The sequence below is a fragment of the Muscardinus avellanarius genome, assembly GCF_963383645.1.
Source record: "Muscardinus avellanarius genome assembly, chromosome: 3".
NCBI lineage: Eukaryota > Metazoa > Chordata > Mammalia > Rodentia > Gliridae > Muscardinus > Muscardinus avellanarius.
The window spans coordinates 18,739,100-18,757,790 of record NC_137788.1 but is presented as its reverse complement, the minus strand read 5'-3'; the positions used below and the strand labels follow the sequence as shown (position 1 = coordinate 18,757,790).

The window sequence follows — 18,691 nt, the reverse complement described above, 5'->3', positions numbered from 1 at the left end:
CTCTGCAACTTAGTGAGACCCTGTTTCAAAATAAAGAATAAAACAGAGGGCTGGGACGCCAGGTGTGGTGGCGGACGCTTGTAATCCCCGCGCTTGGGAGGCGGAGACAGGAGGATCGTGCAGGTTCGAAGCCAGCCTTGCTGGCTTAAGAGACCCTCTTTCCAAATAAAATATAAAATAGGTCTGGGAGTGTAGCCCGGAGGTAGAAGGGCTCCATCCCCAGTACCACCAAAAGAAAGAGGGCTGGGGGTGTCACTCAGAGGTAAAATGCCCCTGGGTTCCATCCCCAGTACTGCAAAAAAGAAAAAGGAAAAAAAAAGCTCAACTAAATTTAAAATCCCAAAAACTCAACTGAGTGTTGTGTTTCAAAATAAAAAACAAGCCAGGTGTGGTGGGCACACTTGTAATCCTAGTATGTGGGAGGCTGAGACAGGAGCATCACAGGTTCGTGGCCAGCCCCAGAAATTTAGTGAGGCCTTATTTCCAAATGAAAAATTAAAAGACAGGGCTGGAGAGATAGCTCAGTGGTAGAATTTCCCTGGGTTTAATCTTTAGTACCAAAAAAAAAAAAAAAAAAAAAAAGAAGCAGGTGTGGTAGTATACACCTATAATTGGGAGGCGGAGAAAGGAGGATCATAGGTTCTAAGGCAGCCTCAGACACTTAGCAAGACACTGTCTCAAGGAAAAAATAAAATAGGGCTGGGGATATAGCTTGGAGCTGTACAAAGACCCTGGATTAAACCCCTGCACCTACAAATACATGAATGAAAGAAAAAGGCTGGGAATGCAGCTCAGAAGTTAGCGTGCCCTTGCGTTCTTTTGTTCTGAAACAGGGTCCCACTAGGTTGCTGAAAGTCTTGCTAATTTGCTGAGGCTTTTCATATAACCTGTAGAAACCAGAGTTAGAAAGCCAGACATGGTGGTGCATGCCTATAATTCCAGTACTTGAGGGGCTTAGAGAGGAGATCACAGGTTTGAGGCCAGCTTCTGCGTGTAGTAAGACTCTCATCAACCCAGAGAGAACCTTCAAAATAAGAAATAAGATAAGGTTGGGAGTACAGCTGAAGGTAAAACGCCTCTGGGCTCAATCCCCAGTACCACCGGCGGGGCGGGGAGGAGGGATAGCAAAGAAAACGTCAAGTTGAACAGACTTGGAAGTGTTCTCACCGCTCCACAGGCACCAGCTTCTTCCACTGGGCCACCAGGTCTCTGGCAAAGCCTCCAACTTGCTCATGTTTTCGAAAACTATTTACTGTTTTCCCGACCCCAGTCTCCTATAAATTTAACAAAAGAACAGATAGAGGGTTAGAGAACAAAGCTCGCGTTCTACAGAAATAACCCCTCTTGCTTTAAGAAACTCAGCAAGCAGTACTTCCTAAAACATACTTCCATATTGGGAGTCTTAATACTAAATTACTTTGTTGACTAACCCCAAATCTCTAACAATACACAGTGACAAAGCATACAGATTCAGAGAACATTTCATTAAAGTATTTCCAGAGCCAGACTTGGTGGTGTATGCCTGTAATCCCAGCACTTGGAAGGCTGAAACAGAAGACTACAGGTGCCGGGCGTGGGGGGTGCACGCTTGTAATCGCAGCATTCAGGAGGCTGAGACCGGAGGATCGCAGTTCGCAGACAGCCTCAGCTACTTAAAGAGGCCTCTGCAACTCAGTGAGACCCGGTTTCAAAATAAAGAATAAAAAATAGGGCAGGGGGTGTAGCTCAGAGATCGAATGCCACTGGGTTCCATCCTCAGACCCGCACACACACACACACACACACAAAAACAAAACAACAACAACAACAAAAAAACAGAAGACTACAGGTTTCAAGCAATTTAGAGAGACCCTGTTTCCAAATAAAAAATAAGATTAGGACTGAGGTTGTAGCTTAAGAGACAGAACACCCTTGGTTCAATCCCCCCCGACACACACACACCTTTCAGAACTTTAACAAGAGTGATTATGGCAGGTGTCAGGCAAAGAGCTAAGAGCTTTGCATTTGGTATCTCAAACAGCCTACAATTATATGAGGCAGGAATCCGCCTTATTTTATAGAGGCATAGCCTAAAGTCACAGATCTTTCTGGGACTTGAATCCAGGATCAACAGATACCAAAGCCAATGTATTTATTTTTTCTTTCTTTCTTTCTTTCCTTTTCTTTTTTTTTTTTTTTTTCTTTTTTCAGTACTGGGGATAGAACCCAGGGGCATTCTACCTCCAAGCTGCACCCCCAGCCCTGTTTTTTATTTTATTTTATTTTTTTTTTTTTGGTACTGGGGATGGAACCCAGGGGCATTCTACTTTCCACTGACACACCCAGCCCTATTTTTTTTTTTTTTTTTTTTTTTTGGTGGTACTGGGGGTGGAACCCGGGGGCTTTTCTACCTCCGGGCTATACTCTCAGACCTATTTTATACTTTATTTGGAAACAGGGTCTCACTAAGTTGCTGAGAGCCTCACTAAGTAGCTAAGGCTGGCTTTGAACCTGTGTAATCCTCCTGTCTCAGCCTCCAAGTGCTGGGATTACAGCATGCACCACCATGCCCAGCTTTTTTTTTTTTTTTTTAATTCTTTATTTTGAAACAGGGAGGGTCTCACTGAATTGCAAAGGGCCTCACTAAGTAGCTGGGGCTGACCGCTGTCTCAGCCTCCCAAATACTGGAATTAAAGTGTGTGCCACCACACCCAGTTGCCAATGTACTTTTTATTTTATTTACATATTTATTTCTCTTTCTCTCTGTGTAGGTGTGGCATTGGGGGTGGAACCCAGGGGCATTCTATCTCTGAGCTACAACCCCAGCCCTCTTTTTTATTCTTTATTTTTTGTTTTGTTTTGTGGTACTTGGAATGGAACCCAGGGGTATTCTAACTCCGAGCTACATCCCCAGCCCTATTTTTCTTTCTTTCTTTCTTTCTTTCTTTCTTTCTTTCTTTCTTTCTTTCTTTCATTTTTAGTGGTACTGGGGGTGGAACCCAGAGGCTTTCTACCTCCGGGCTATACTCCCAGACCCATTTTATATTTTATTTGGAAACAGGGTCTCACTAAATTGCTGAGAGCCTAAGTAGCTGAGGCTGGCTTCGAACCTATGTGATCCTCCTAACTCAGCCTCCCAAGCGCGGAGATTACAAGCGTGCGCCACCATGCCCAGCTTTTATTCTTTATTTTAAAACAAGGTCTCATGGAGTTATAATTGGCCTAAGTAGCTGAGGCTGGGCCAGGTGTGGTGGTGCACACTTGTAATCCCAGCACTTGGGTGGCTGAGACAGGAGAATCACACAGGTTCAAAGCCAGTCTCAGCTACTTAGTGAGACCCTGTTTCTCAATAAATTATTTAAAAAAATAGGGCTGAGGGTGTACATCAGAGGTAGAAAGCCCCTGGGTTCTACCCCCCAGTACCACAAAAAAAAATTAAAAAAAAAAAAAAAAAACAGAGGCTGCTGAGAACCTGGATCCACCTGTCTCAGCTTCCCAAATGCTGGGATCACAATTATGCGCCACCACATAGTCTTTATATTTTGAAACAGGCTGGCCATGGTGGCGCACACTTGTAATCCCAGCATTCAGGAGGCTGAGACAGGAGGATTGAGGTTTGTGGCCAGCCTCAGCTACTTAGTGAGGCACTCCATAATTTAGTAAGACCCTGTTTCAAAATAAAGAACAAAAAATAAAGGGCAGGGGGTGTAGCTTGGAGGTCAAATAACCCGGGTTCCATCCCCAGACCCACAAAAGAAAAAAAAAAAAAGGAAACAAGGTCTCATTGAGTTTCAAAGGGCCTCACTTAGTAGCTAATAGCTAAGGCTGTCCGCAACAGTAATCCTCCTTTCTCAGCCTCCCAAATGCTGGGATTACAAGTATGTGCTACCACGCCTGGCTTCATTTGATTAAATTTTATTTATTTATTTCGTGGTACTGGGGTTCCTGGAAGCCCTTCTTCACTGGGCTACACTCCCAGACCTATTTTTATACTTTTTTTATTTTGGTAACAGGGTCTCTTAGCTGACTTCGAACCTGTGCAATCCTCCTGTCTACGCTTCCCCAGCATGGGGATTACAAGTGTGCGCCACCATGCCCGGCTCGATTTAATTTTAAAATAAGAGTCGCATAATAGAGCTTAAGGGGGTAGCTCAGTGGTAGAGTGCTTGCCTAGCATGTGCAACACGCTGGGTTTATTCCCCAGCACACCAAAAGGAAAATTCATATAAGATAAAAGCTGTCATTTTAATCTTTTTCTTCCGAAGGATTGGGGGGAATACTGGGGTTTGAACCCAGGAGCATGCTACCTCTGAGCCACACCCCCAGTTCTATTTTTTTTTCTTTATTTTGAAACAGGTTGCACCGAGTTTTGGGGTGGAGGGGGGCTCACTAAGTAGCTGAGGCTGGCTACGAACCTGCGATCTTCCTGTCTCAACCTCCCAAGTACTGGGATTACAAAAGTGCACCACCAAGCCCAGCTTATTCTAACCATTTTAAAGTAAACAATTCAGTAGTTTCCAGAACACTCCTAATACTGTGCAATCATTACTACTATCTAATTCCAGAATATTTCCATTACCCTAATAAAAGCCCCATTTCGAGCCAGGCATGGTGGTGCACACTTGTAATCCCTGCGCTTGGGAGGCGGAGACAGGAGAATCACGCAGGTTAAAAGTCAGCCTTGCAGGCTGAAGAGAACCTGTTTCCAAATAAAATATAAAATAGGTCTGGGAGTGTAGCCCAGAGGTAGAAGGGTTTCATTCCCAGTACCACCAAAATAAAAATTTAAAAATTAAAAAAAAAATAAAGTTACACAGTTCTTACCGCAAGAATGTCAACTGTAATAGGCAAAGTGGAGAGTTTCTTCAAATATTTCAATAGCTGTAGAAAAATAAAGCAGACATTAATTTCTATAAAGTCATAATCACATTCACTGAAACAAGTAAGAATATCTGACGGTTAAACCCTTACTCAAACCAGGCGTGGTGGCACACACTTGTAATCCCTGCGCTTGGGAGGCTGAGACAGGAGGATCACACAGGTTCAAAGCCAGCCTTGGCTACTTAGTGAGGCTCTCAGCAATTTAGTGAGACCCTGTTTCCAAATAAAAAAAAAAAAAAAGTCTGGGAGTATAGCCCGGAAGTAGAAAGCCTCTGGGTTCCACCCTCAGTACCACCAAAAACAAACAAACAAACAAACAAACAAAAAAACCGCTTACTCAATACTACGTATTTACAGTAATGAGTATAATAACATCTCTATTTAACAAGAGTGAGAAGAGGCACTGAAAGTTATGTTACAGTCTGGGGCTGTGGATCGATGGAGGAGTGCTTGCCAGCATGCACTATGCTCTGCGTCTAACCAAAGAGAAAGAAAGAAAGAAATAAAAAGAAAGGAAGAAATAGTTATGTTACTTGCTCCAAAATGCAAACAGGCAGGATTCACTCTGTGGCTTCTACTACGCTATACAAAGAGGAAGTAAGACAGAGAAGAGAATTAAAACCTATTAGCGCTGATAAAAATCTTTAGCAACCCCCATTCTGCTCTTTTGACAGAGTAAGGTACTAACTTTATAGAAATTGAATCCCTGGGCCAAGAATCTGGCACACAAGAAAGAAAGGAGATGCAGCCTCCACAGGAAGGACTACAGTGTTTAACAAAAGTGTTTCTTCAATACAATGGGAAGCAAGAACAATTTTCAATTACCAGAACCAGAGGTTTCATGCTAATGATGAACACAGAAAGCCTGGGTAGATTATAAAAAATATCTGGCTGAGACAGGAGAATCGTAGGTTCACGGCCAGCATCAGCAACTTAGCAATACTCTTAAGCATCTTCAGACTCTATTTCAAAAAGTAAAAAGCAGTGGTGGCATAGGCCTGTTATCTAAGTACTTGAGAGACAGGATTGCAGATTCACAGCCAGCCTCAGCAAGTTAGTGAAGCCCTCTGCTACTTAGTAAGACCCTGTTATAAAATAAAAAAAATAGAAGCTGGGCATGGTGGCACATGCTTGTAATCCCAACATTTGAGAGACTGAGACAGGAGAATCGCAGTTTGCGGACAACCTCAGCTACTTAATGAGGCCCTTTGCAACTCAGTGAGACCCTGTTTTGAAATAAAGAATAAAAATAGGGCTGGAGGTATAGCTTGGAGGTAGAATGCCCCTGGGTTCCAACCCCAGTACCGCAAAAAAAAAAAAAAAAAGACCCTGTTTCAAAATAAAGAATATAAAACAGGGCTAAGGGTGTAGCTTGGAGGTAGAATGCCTTGGGTTCCATACTCAATACCATAAAAAAATAAGAAATAAGCCAGGCATGGTAGCACAAGCTTGTAATCACAGCATTCGGGAGACTGAGACTGGAGGATAATGGTTTGCAGACAATCTCAGCAATTTAGTGAGGCCCTCCGAAACTTAGTGAAACCCTGTTTCAAAATAAAGAATAAAAGATAGGGCAGAGGGTGTAACTTGGAGGTCAAAAGCCCTTGGGTTCCATCCCCAGGCCCACAAAAAATAAAATAAAATAAATTAAAATATAAAATAGGGCTGGGGGTGTGACTCAGAGGTAGAATGTCCTGAGTTCAATCTCCAGTATCACCAAAAAAAAAAAAAGTAAAAAGCAAGCTGTGTGGTATGGTGGCAAATGTGTGTAATTCCAGTACTTGGAGGCTTAGACAGGAAGATCACAGGTTCGAGGACAGTCTCAGCAAATAGTGAGACTCTCATCAACCTAGTGAGTTGTTTTAAAATAAAAATAAAGCTGGGCATGGTAGCATATGCTTGTAATCCCAGCGCTTGGGAGGCTGAGGCAGGAGGATTGCACAGGTTCAAAGCCAGCCTCAGCTACTTAGTGAGGCTCTCAGCAACTTAGTGAGACCCTGTTTCCAAATAAAGTATAAAATAGGTCTGGGAGTATAGCCCGGAAGTAGAAAGTCCCTGAGCTCCATCCCCAGTACAACTAACTAACTAAATAAATAAATAAATAGATATAAAAATATAAAAATAAAAATAAATTGGGCTGGGGGTGTAGCTCAGAGGTAGACTGCCCCTGGGTTCCATCCCCAGTACCACATAAAAAATAGAAAAGGAAAGAAATACAAATAAAAGTAAAACAGGGTTGGTGTGTAGCTCAGAGGTGGAATGCCTCTGGTACCCCCTGGTGCCAGCCCACATACATACAGACAGGAGCAAATCGCAAGGATGACAGAGTCCTGGGTAGTGACAGGCTCCCCAGTGTGGCGGTCACCTCCTTGACAGGTGATCTTGTGCAAGAGGAGCCTCTCTGAACATCAGTTACTTCATCTGCAAAACAAAACGTCGCTTCTATCGCGATTTCACAGGCCGTGAGAGCCAACCGAGACAAAGCACGGGCGGCGCTCAGTCAGTGCTGCAACACAGCAAAAGCTCATGTCTGCTTATTTTGCATCACTTCGCTCATTAGATGGCAGCTATATGTTTGGGGGTGGTACTAGGAATGGAACCCAGGGGCATTCTACCTCCGAGCTATACCCCCAGCCCTAATTTTTATTCTTTATTTAGAAACAGGGTCTCACTGAGTTGCAATGGGTTTAAGTAGCTGAGGCTGGCCGTGAACTGGAATCCTTCTGTCTCAGTCTCCCAAATGCTGGGATTACAAGTGTGCTCCCCATGCCCAGCTCAGGAGCTATTTATTTATTTATTTATTTATTTATTTATTTATTTATTTATTGTGGTACTAGCGATTGAACCCAGGGGCATTCTACCTCCAAGCTATAACCCCAGCCCTATCATTTTTATTTTGAAACAGGGTATCGATAAATTGAGGAGTCTCACTACTTGCTGAGGCTGTCCTCAAACCTGTGACCCTCCTGTCTCAACCTCCCAAGAACTACTTTTTTACAGGCACACGCCACAAGGCCTGGCTCTATTTATTTTTGTGTGGTACTAGAAATTGAACTCATGGAGCCGGGCGTTTTGGGACACCCTTGTAATCCCAGTACTTAGGAGGCTGAGGCAGGAGGACTGCAGGTTCTCAGCCAGCTACTTAGTGAGGCCCTCAGCAGCTCAGAGACCCTGTTTCAAAATAAAGAAAAAAAGGCCAACATGGTGGCACATACTTGTAACCCCAGAACTAGGAAGGCTGAGACAAGAGGATCACATGTTCAAAGCTTAGCAAGGCTCTCAGCAACTTGGTGAGACCCTGTTTCCAAATAAAATATAAAATAGGTCTGGAGGTATAGCCTGGAGGTAGAAGGCCCCTAAATTCCATCAAAAAGAAAGAGAAAAAGAAATAAAGAAAAAAATGCAGCTAGGGGTCTAACTCAGAGGTAGAATGCCCTTGGGCTCAATCCCTAATACTGCAAAAAAAAAAAAAAAAAAAAGAGAGAGAGAAAGAAATTAAACTCATGGGTGATCTACCTTCGAGCTACATGCCCAAGCCCCCATTTAAAAAAAAAATTTTTTTTGGTCTTGAAACAATAGCTTGCTAGGTTGCTGAGGCTGTCCTCAAATCTCTAATTCTGTCTCATCCCTCCAAGTGCTGGGATTACAGGCATATGCCACCATGCCTGTAAATATTATCTTTGTGTCTGTGGTACTGGTGACTAAACCCAGTGGCATTATACCTCTGATACTCCAGCCCCATTCCCCCCCCCCCCCGGTACTAGGGATGGAACCCAGGGGCATTCTATCTCCGAGCTATACCCTTAGCCCTATTTTTTAATTCTTTATTTTAAACAGAGTCTAAATTGCAAAGGGCCTCACTAAGTACCTGAGGCTGTTTGTGAACTACGATTCTCTTGACTCAGCCTCCCAAATACTGGGATTACAAGTGTGTGCCACCACACCCAGCAGCCCTATTTTATTTTTATTTTGAAATAAGGTCTTGCCAGGTTGATGATAGCCTCACTACTTGCTGAGGCTATCCTCGAACCTGCGATCCTCATGTCTCAGCCTCCCAAGTACTGAAATTACAGGGGTGCTCCACCCTGCCTGGCTAGCTTTATTTATTTATTTATTTATTTATGGTACTGGGGATGGAAGCCAGGAGTATTTTACCTCCGAGCTACACCCCAGCCCTATTTTTTATTCTTTTTTTTTTTTTTTTTTTTGGTACTAGGGTGGAATCCAGGGCTTTTCTACCTTCGGGCTATACTCCCAGACCTATTTTATACTTTATTTGGAAATGGGATCTCACTAAGTTGCGGAGAGCCTCACTCAGTACCTGAGGCTGGCTTCGAACCTGTGTGATCCTCCTGTCTCGGCCTCCCAAGTGCTGGGATTACACTATTTTTTATTCTTTTTTTTTTCTCTTCTTTTTCTTTTTTGCAGTACTGGGAATGAAATCCAGGGGCATTCTACCTCCAAGCTACACCCCTAGCCCTATTTTTTATTCTTTATTTTGAAACAGAGTCTCACTGAGTTGCCAAGGGCCTCACTTAAGTAGCTGAGACTGTCCAAGAACTGAGATAGTCCAAGACTATCCTCCTGCTTCAGCCTCCCGAATGCTGGGATTACAGTGTGCGTCACCACGCCCGGCCAGCATAGCTCTTTAGATGGTCTACCCCTGATCCTCAAACTGGACATTGCTCAGCCAAATCCCACTCACCATTTCCACCAAAAGTTATAACTGGCTAAGTCTTTCTTTAGGAAATGTTTATGTGTATAGATGCCTACTGTACAAAGTACTGCAGAGTACTATAGTTCAACAGAGATAACTGTGGCTACCTTTATATTCAAATAAAAGACAACAAGATCTGTTCTTTATTCATGTACAGCTCAGGCTATATTTGGTATGCCATACTGCTAACAGGTAGAGGAACAAGTATGTTTTTCTGGTCATTCTACTTCCATCATCACCTAACATGGTTGCTCGGCAGAGCAACTGGATCACAGGTGATATTCTTGTTTGCCTGGAAACGAGGAAAAGTGGTATATCTAGGGACTTCAAAGTTGAGTGAAATTATCTTCCATTTCAAATTCTATCTCCACTATCATCCAACTCAGGAAAAATTCTACATCTCTTTCTTGTCACTCAAGCTATGGGAACTTTTTTTTTTGGGTACTGGGGATTGAACTCAGACTGACTTCCAATCTAGGATCCTTCTCTCAGCGTCCCCATAACTGGGATACAGGAGTGTACTACCAGGCCCAGGTTGGATACAAAGATTAATGCCAATCCCCCCCCCCTTTTTTTTTTTTTTTGGCGGTACTAGGGATGGAACCCAAAGGTATTCTACCTCCAAGCTATACCCCAACCCTATATTTTATTCTTTATTTTGAAACAGGGTCTTACTGAGTTGCAAAGGGCCTAAGTAGCTGAGTCTGGCGGTGAGCCTGGATCCTCCTGTCTCATCTTCCCAAATGCTGGGATTACACCAATTCCTTTTCTTTAAGGAAAATTTCAAATCACTAAAGGTTTAAAACAAGTAGTTCTCGGGCCAGGCGCGGTGATGCACACTTGTAATCCCAGCACTTGGAAGGCTGAGACAGGATGATTACACAGGTTCAAAGCCAGCCTCAGCAACTCAGTAAGACCCTGTTTCAAATTTAAAAAATAAGCTGGGCGTGATGGCGCATACTTGTAATCCCAGCATTTGGGAGACTGAGACAGAAGGATTGCAGTTCACGGACAGCCTCAGCTACTTAGGCTGAGAAAGTAGAGCTGAGCATACTTGGAACAAAGCAGAGGAGCTCCTCCTTCATATTAGGCTGTTCGGCAGTTTCGAGTTCACATGGTGAAGGAGGTCACCAAGGGGACAAAGCGTGCCAGGACCGCTAAGAGCCGACATGGAAGGATGGGGCCACGAGTCACTGCGGGTCTGTTTATCTTTAAGCCTAGCACTAACTGGGAAAGTAAGTGGGGCCTCTGCTTCACCTTGGGTTAGTAGGAGTCACTTAAGCAGACAACTAAAACCTCCCATTTTTAAACTGATTTAGAAAAAAAAACAAAAAACTTCACAACCCCAGCATTTTCAATAAATTCCAAGAAGGAATAAAGAAAGAAGGCATTAAAAAGCACTATGAAAGCCGGGCGTGGTGGCACATGCTTGTAATCCCTGCACTTGGGAGGCTGAGACAGGAGGATCGCACAGGTTCGAAGCCACCCTCAGCTACTTAGTGAGGCTCTCAGCAACTTAGTGAGACCCTATTTCCCAATAAAATATAAAATAGGTCTGGGAGTATAGCCCGGAAGTAGAAAGCCTCTGGGTTCCACCCCCAGTACCACCAAAAAAAAAAAAAAAAAAAAAAAAGAATAAAAAATAGGGCTAGGGGTGTAGCTCGGAGGTAGTAGAATGCCCCTGGGTTCCATCCCCAGTACCAAAAAAAAAAAAGAAAAAAGAAAAAAAGCACTATGCGTGAGCTGGGTGTGGTGGCACCACTTGTAATCCCAGCATTCGGGAGGCAGAGACTGGAGCATCGTGGTTCGCTACTTAGTGAGGCTCTCCACAACTCAGTGAGACCCTGTTTCAAAATAAAGACTAAAAATAGGGCTGGGGGTGTAGCCTGGAGGTAGAATGCCCCTGGGTTCCATCCCCAGTACTGGGGAAAAAAAAAAAAAACACTATCAGTATCTTCAGATAGGTGGAACTTGCTGTTATCCAACCAAGGTACCTTCTGTAGAAGAACTGATAACAGTTGTGAAATATCAAACATTTGCACAGTGCATGCTTAGGAATCTTGATTGGTCCCTACACACTGCTTTAATCCAAAAAGCAAAAAAAGTTATCAAAGCTGACCTCTAGAGCCAGACGTGCTGGCGTACGCTTGTAATCCCAGCATTTGGAAGGCTGAGACAGAAGGATCTGGGTTTGGGGACAGCCTCCACTAAAAAATAGGGCAGGGTTGGAGCTTGGTGGTCAAATGCCCCTGGGTTCCATTCCCAGACTCACACACAAAAAAAAGTAATAAAATTGGGCTGGGTACAACTTGGAGGTAGGATGCCCCTGGGTTCAATCCTCAGTACAAAAAAAAAACAACAATAAAAAAATAAAGCTGACTCCCTACTTTTCCACATGCTATCAATCTGTGTTGTGGGTAGGTTTTGGTGTGTGTGTGTGTGTGTGTGTGTGTGTGTGTGTGTGTCCATGGGCATTCTCCCTCCAAGATACACCCTCAGCCCTCTTTTTTTTTTTTTTTTTTTTTTTGGTGGTACTGGGGTTCCTGGAAACCCTTCTACCTCTGGGCTACACTCCCAGACCCATTTTATATTTTTATTTGGAAACAGGGTCTCTTAAACCAGTGCGGCTGGCTTCGAACCTGCGCGATCCTCCTATCTCCGCCTCCCAAGCGCAAGGGGGATTACAAGCGTGCGCCACCACGCCTGGCCTCTCAGCCCTCTTTTTTATTCTTTATTTTGAAACAGGGCCTCACTGAGTTGCAAAGGGCCTCACTAAGTAGCTGAGGCTGTCCACCAACCACAATTCTCTTGTCTCAACCTCCCAAATCCTGGGATTACAAGCCTCTGCCACCATGCCCAGCTTGTGGGTAGTTTTCACATTCAAAATGTAACACAAGATAAGTTACTTTATCAGCCATAGAAATTAAATCATTTCCAATTCAATAATAGGAACAGAAACTAAGTTTCCCTGGTCTGCCTGATACTTTCTCTCCCAAGTAAGCCTAGAATCATAGTCAAGCTTAAAGTGAAAACAGGGTTACACTTAAACAGCAATGTTTAATACTAGAAGCTCCATGAACACAGGTGTGGAATCAACCTCTGACTAATAATGGTTTGAAAGCAGGATTTGATTGCAGGTTCAATACTATAATCATCGTGCAATTCAAGCATAACCTGTGGGAGCCTGTTGGGTTAACAGAGGTTGGGAGGAAGAGGCCAGTGGGCCAGCCTGCAATTCTCCCTCTGCAGTTAGTTCATTTCTGAATGCCAACTATTATGCCCTTTGCAAAAAGGATCTTCCAGCAGATCAGAAGATCGCTCTGATCGTCAACAAAGCTCGGTTCACTATGCAAAGCCAGAGGTTCAGGGTAATTTTCCCCTTTTTGTTTGCATTTGCAGAGCTAAGGACTGAACCTAGGGCCTTGCACATGCTAGGCAAAAGCTCCACCGCTGAGTTACAGCCTCAACCCCAGGCTGATTTTCTTTGTTGGAAGAGGAAGCCTGAATGCTTTAAAACAAGCAAACTACTCAAACGTTTTCCTAACTTGGTATTTCATACATATCAACTTTGAGAAAGGTGACTTTGAATTTTAAATTTTAATGGAAAAATGACTATAGATACCACATGAACTTTTTTTTTTTTTTTTTTTTGCAGTACTGGGGATGGAACCCAGGGACATTCTACCTCTGAGCTATACCCACAGCCCTATTTTTTATTCTTGATTTTGAAACAGGGTCTCATTGAGTTGCAAAGGGCCTCACTAAGCAGCTAAGGCTATCCTCTAACTGTGATCCTCCTGTCTCAGCCTCCCAAATGCTGGGATTACAAGCGCGCGCCACCAAGCCCAGCTTCACACAGAACCTAAAAAGAAGAACTTAAAAAAATTTGGTAGAAATAAAGACCAAATGGGGTGTAGTTACCTAATAACGTGGGTTTTGTTTGTTTTTACGGTACTGAGGATTGAACCCAGGAGCATTTTACCTCTGAGCTACACCCCAGTTCAATACTACCCCAGACCTATTTTTTATTTCTTACTTGGAAACAGGGTCTCACTAAGTTGCAGAGGGCCTCACTAAGTAGCTGAGACTGGCCATGAACCTGTGATCCTCCTGTCTCAGCCTCCCAAATGCTGGGATTACAAGCGTGCGCCACCACACCTGGGTTCATAATACTGTTTTAAGGTTTTATTTTTTTTAATTTTGGCTGGGTGTGGTGGTGCACACTTGTAATCCCCACACTTGGGAGGTGGAGACAGGAGCACACAGGTTCGAAGCCAGCCTCGCTGGCTTAAGAGACCCTGTTTCCAAATAGAAATATAAAAATAGGTCTGGGAGTGTAGCCCAGAGGTAGAAGGGCTTCCAGGAACCCCAGTACCACCAAAAACAAACAAACAAACAAAACTTTGTAGTTGAGTACAGTAGCACATACTTGTAATCCCAGTACTTAGGAGGCTAAGGAGGGATGATCAAAAGTTTGAGGACAGCAAGTAGTGAGACTATTTCAAAACAAAAAAAGACCAGGCTTGGTGGCTCACGCCTGAAATCCCAGTAGTTGAGAGGCTGAGACAGGAGGATCGTAGGTTGGAAGCCAGGCTCAGCAAATTAGGCTCTCAGCAACCTAAGTAGACCTTTCCAAGTAGGAAATAAAACTGGCTGGAGATCTAGCTCAGACGGAGTATGCCTCTGGGCTCAATTCCCAGTACCACAAAATAAGTAAGTCTAGGGAGTAGACTGTCTATGGAGTAGCTGGGCACGCCTATAATCCCAGTACTTGGGAGGCTGAGACAGGAGGATCACAGGTTCACTGCCAGCCTCGGCTACTTAGCGAGGCCCTCTGCAACTTAATAGACCCTGTTTCAAAATAAAGAATAAAAAATAGGGCCGGGGATGTAGCTCAGAGATAGAATGCCCCTGGGTTCAATTCCTCATTCCACCAACAACAACAAAAAAAAAGCCCCTGGGTTCAATCCTCAAAAAAAATTTTTTTTCTGTGTGTGGTACTGGGCATTGAAACCTGGGGTATTCTACTTTTGAGCTAGTCACAGCCCTTTTATTCTGAAACGGTCTCTTTAAGATGCTGACACTGGACTCAAACCTGTGATCCTCTTGTTTCAGCCTTCCAAGTTACTGGAATTACAGGGGTGCACCATGGCACCAGGCTGTTTTAAGGTTTAAAATCAGTCACAAATAATCTTACAGTGTTCAAGGAAAACGAGTACTCAATAATGGCCGTTTATTAAGGTGTCCACAAAGAGTTACTGTAAAAAGAAACTTGTAATGTGCCTGGCCGATAGGTACTAAAGTCTTGATAGAAAACACAACAATTGAAAGCATTTCTGTTTTGACAGATTTATAACTAACATGGTGTCACTGAAGACGTGGATCTCTGGGCTCGGTTTGAGGAGAGTTAAAAAGTGGCCCGGTGGCAAGAGGCTGTGTGCAGCCTTTGGAAACAGAGAAACCTCCCTGTTTCGGGCTGGGAGCAAAGTTAAGTGAAAGGGGCTTTTCACGAAAAATTCTGAAAACCAGTGATTGGCACCTACTGGGCACTTATGTCCAGCTGTACTTGAGTCTTTTAGTTTAGTCCTAGAAAGTAGAGGGAGAGGTGCAAGTTCAGCAAAGAGTTTCCCCAATTTCCATAGCGGTGAGTGGATCAGAACCCAAACTTTACCAACACTTTATCTCCACTGACCCTCCCGTACTTCCTCTTCCACCAGGACTGGGGCTCGGGCCTCACCTCTCGGGAACCGCAGGCCCTGGCTAGAGCTAACAAAGAATGATGGACCTTCACGATTTTCATCGTTGTTTCAAAGAAAACAATTCTAACACCCAGCAGACATTCTCCTAAAGACAGCTGCGAGGCTGGGTAGCAGAAAGACCGGGAAGGAGAAGAATGTGTTTAGCATAGCAGTGTCAAAAAGAAGCAACAAAAACTAGTTCAGAGCCGGGCATGGTTGCACACGTTTGTAATCGCAGTACTTGGGAGGCTGAGACAAGAGGATCGCAGGTTCCCGGTGAGCCAAAGCAACTTTGGGAGGCCCTGTTTCAAGATAAAATAAAATCGGGCAGGGGTATAGCTCAGAGGTAGCACGCCCCTGGGTTCAATGTCCAGCACGCACACACAAACTAGTCGGGGCGACTGCAATCGGCCGCCCATCACTCGCACAAGGCGCGCCGGGCTGCCGCGTTTCCCTGAGGTCAGCTGGGCAGCTGGCCCCCGCGTCCGCCCCCGCCCCGCTTCCTCCGTGACACCTGAAGTTGCGGGGCGTCCCGGGCGGCGGGTTTCGCCACTTGGACAGGGCTCCCGAGGAGGCGAAGGTCCAGGGCCGGGGGCGCCACGCGTCGCGCAGGGCGCGGGGCTCGGGCGGAGCGCCGCGGGTTCTGGCCCCGGTCCCGCCCGCGGCGCGGCCGCAGGTCCCCGGGCAGTCGGTCCGTCCGCTGGCCGGCCGGCCGGCGTCCGGAGTCCGCGGCCGTTGGGGCCCGCGCCGCCGCGCGGCCTCCCGCCGCCGCTCACCTTCTTGGGGTCCGGGTTCGCGGCCAGGCGCGCCTGCAGCTTCTCCACAACTTGGAGCGCCGACTCCGCCGCCATCGCTGTCACTGGCGCGGCCTCCTCGCCGGAACTGGGCTCGCGTCGCGTCCGCGGGCCGCAGCTCCGCCCTCCGTGCGCCCCGGCGGAGACGGAAGCGCGACTGGCCCCTTCCGGGCCTCGGCCGCGGGCGCGCGGCGCAGGCTCCGCCCCGCCGGGGCCACGCCCCCGGGTCACGCCCCGGCCACGCCCCGCGCCCAGGCCACGCCCTGCTCCGCCCCGGGCCGCGGCTGGAGCGTCGACCCGCCGACCCACACACCCGCGAGGTGGGCGCACACGCAGGCTCAGCGAGCCAGCTCCAGTTCCCCGCCCCCATTCTACAGAAGAGGAAACTGAGGCCTGGGGAGACCTCAAACCAGGTCCACCGTAGTATAACTGTCACGCCTCTGTACAAGTCGAGGAATTAAGGCCCAGCGAGGGGGAATGTGTCAAACACCTCAGCTCCTTGAGACAATAAAGGTCTGTTCTCCTTCACCCAACAGTGCCTGGCACCAAATAAATACTTCTTGAATGAACAAATGGCTGTTTCCTCAGCAAGAGGACCTGAATCAGAACTGACCAGCCACAAGGCACTGACCTCCCGCCCTCACCCGCATCCCACAAGCACTAAATTCTATTAGTATAAGCAGTTTTACTTGACTTTTTTTTTTTTTTTTTTTGGTGGTACTGGGAATGGAACTCAGGGGTCTTCTGCCTGCGGGATACACTCCCAGACCTATTTTCTTTTCTTTCTTTCTTTTTTTTTTTTTTTTTTTTTTTTTTTGTGGTACTGGGGTTCCTGGGAGCCCTTCTACCTCCAGGCTACACTCCCAGACCTAATTTTTATTTTTGGAAACAGGGTCTCTTAAACCAGAGCGGCTGGCTTCGAACCTGCGCGATCCTCCTCCCAAGCGCGGGGATTACAAGCGTGCGCCACCACCCCCTGCGTTTCCAGACCTATTTTCTATTTTACTTGTAAACCGGGTCTCTTAAACCAGCTGAGGCTGGCCTCGAACCTGCGCGATCCTCCTGTCTCGACCTCCCAAGCGCGGGGATTACAAGCGAGCGCCACCATGCCCGGTTTGCTTGACTATTAATGCTATTAAAAGAACAACTAAAGCTGGACGTGGTAGCGCACTCTTGTAATCCCAGCATTCAAGAGGCTGAGAATCTCCGTTTGCAGACAGCTTCAGTTAGTGAGGCCTCTGCAACTCAGTGAGACCCGGTTTCAAAATGAAGAATAAAAAATAAGGCAGGGGGTGTAGCTCGGAGGTCGAATGCCCCTGGGTTCCATCCCCAGACCCAAAAATAAATAAATAAAGAATGCGGCGGGCCTGGTGGCATAAATTTATAATCCCCGCACTTAGGAGGCGGAGACAGGAAGGTCGTACAAGTTGGAAGCCAGCCACGCTGGCTTAAGAAACCCTGTTTCCAAATGTTATTTTATTTTTTTTGAAGGTTTATTTACTTTATTTTATTTATTTTATCTTATTTTTTATTTTTATTTATTTATTTATTTATTTATTTTTTTGGTGGTACTGGGGATGGAACCCAGGGGCCTTCTACCTCCGGGCTACACTTCTAGACCTATTTTATACTTTATTTGGAAACAGGGTCTCTTAAACCAGCTGAGGCTGGCTTCAAACCCACATGATCCTCCTGTCTCAGCCTCCCAAGGGCAGGGATTACAAGCGCGTGCCACCATGCCCGCTGTTTCCAAATTTTTCTTTTAACTTATTTTTATTGGTGCATTGTAATCATACATCACATTGGAATATAAGACTTGAGAGGATATACAAGCACACATCATCCAATTAGCCGTCATCCAGTCCCCATCCCATTCCCTCCCCCTCCCTTGATCCCATGCTTGTTTGGTGATTAACTTTGATACATATGTTTATGTATCTCCTGCTTTTTAAAGAGGCTCCATCCTCCCCTATTCCATACCCTCTGATTGGTAATTAATTGCTTCACTACAGGGCCCTTTCTATAGCTCGACCACTTCCTGTTGCCCATTTCCTCCTAGTTATTGCTGATTAGGGGAAGCATCTGGTTTTAATTTTCTGCGATATTTCTCTGTGCATGCCGTGTTGCAAATACCGATCCCACTCTTGACAGCCCCAGTTGTGGCCTGGCTACCCGGTGGACTGATCCAGACCTCACTGGCTCAAGCAGCGGCCTTGCCTCATGGGAGGCCCCGGTTCTGGCCTCGCTGGCCCCGACACTGGCCTAACCCCTCAGCTGGCTCCGATCCAGGCCTCGGAGGCCTCAGTAGCAGCCTTGCCTCACAGAAGGCTCCGATGCCGGCCAGTGGCCCCGGCACCGGCCTAACCCCTCAGCAGGCTCTGATCCCGGCCTCGGAGGCCCCAGCATCGGCCTTCCTCGCGGCAGCCTCCGATCCCGGCCTCGCTGGCCCCAGCACTGGCCTAACCCCTCGGCAGGCTCCGACCCTGGCCTCGGAGGCCCCAGCACCGGCCTTGCCTCACAGCAGGCTCCGATCCCAGCCACAAATCTATTTTTTAAAAAGTATAAAATAGGTCTAGGAGTGT

At 46.0% G+C, this 18,691-nt stretch overlaps 1 protein-coding gene across 1 annotated transcript in view; it reads right to left on the bottom strand.

Annotated features, from left to right (window-relative positions):
- ELOA (elongin A) overlaps nt 1–16,181 on the bottom strand; it is a gene marked incomplete at its 3' end in the record, with an annotated part of 30,162 nt that extends 13,981 nt beyond the window's left edge. Inside the window, exons 1-3 of the mRNA XM_080692088.1 lie at nt 16,092–16,181; nt 4,804–4,860; nt 1,168–1,274 (exon numbers count right to left, since the gene is read on the bottom strand). Of these exons, the coding sequence (XP_080548214.1) occupies nt 1,168–1,274; nt 4,804–4,860; nt 16,092–16,166 (239 nt within the window). The 5' untranslated portion in view covers nt 16,167–16,181. The remainder of the gene's footprint in view (nt 1–1,167; nt 1,275–4,803; nt 4,861–16,091) is intronic.
- Between the last annotated feature and the right edge of the window lie 2,510 nt (nt 16,182–18,691).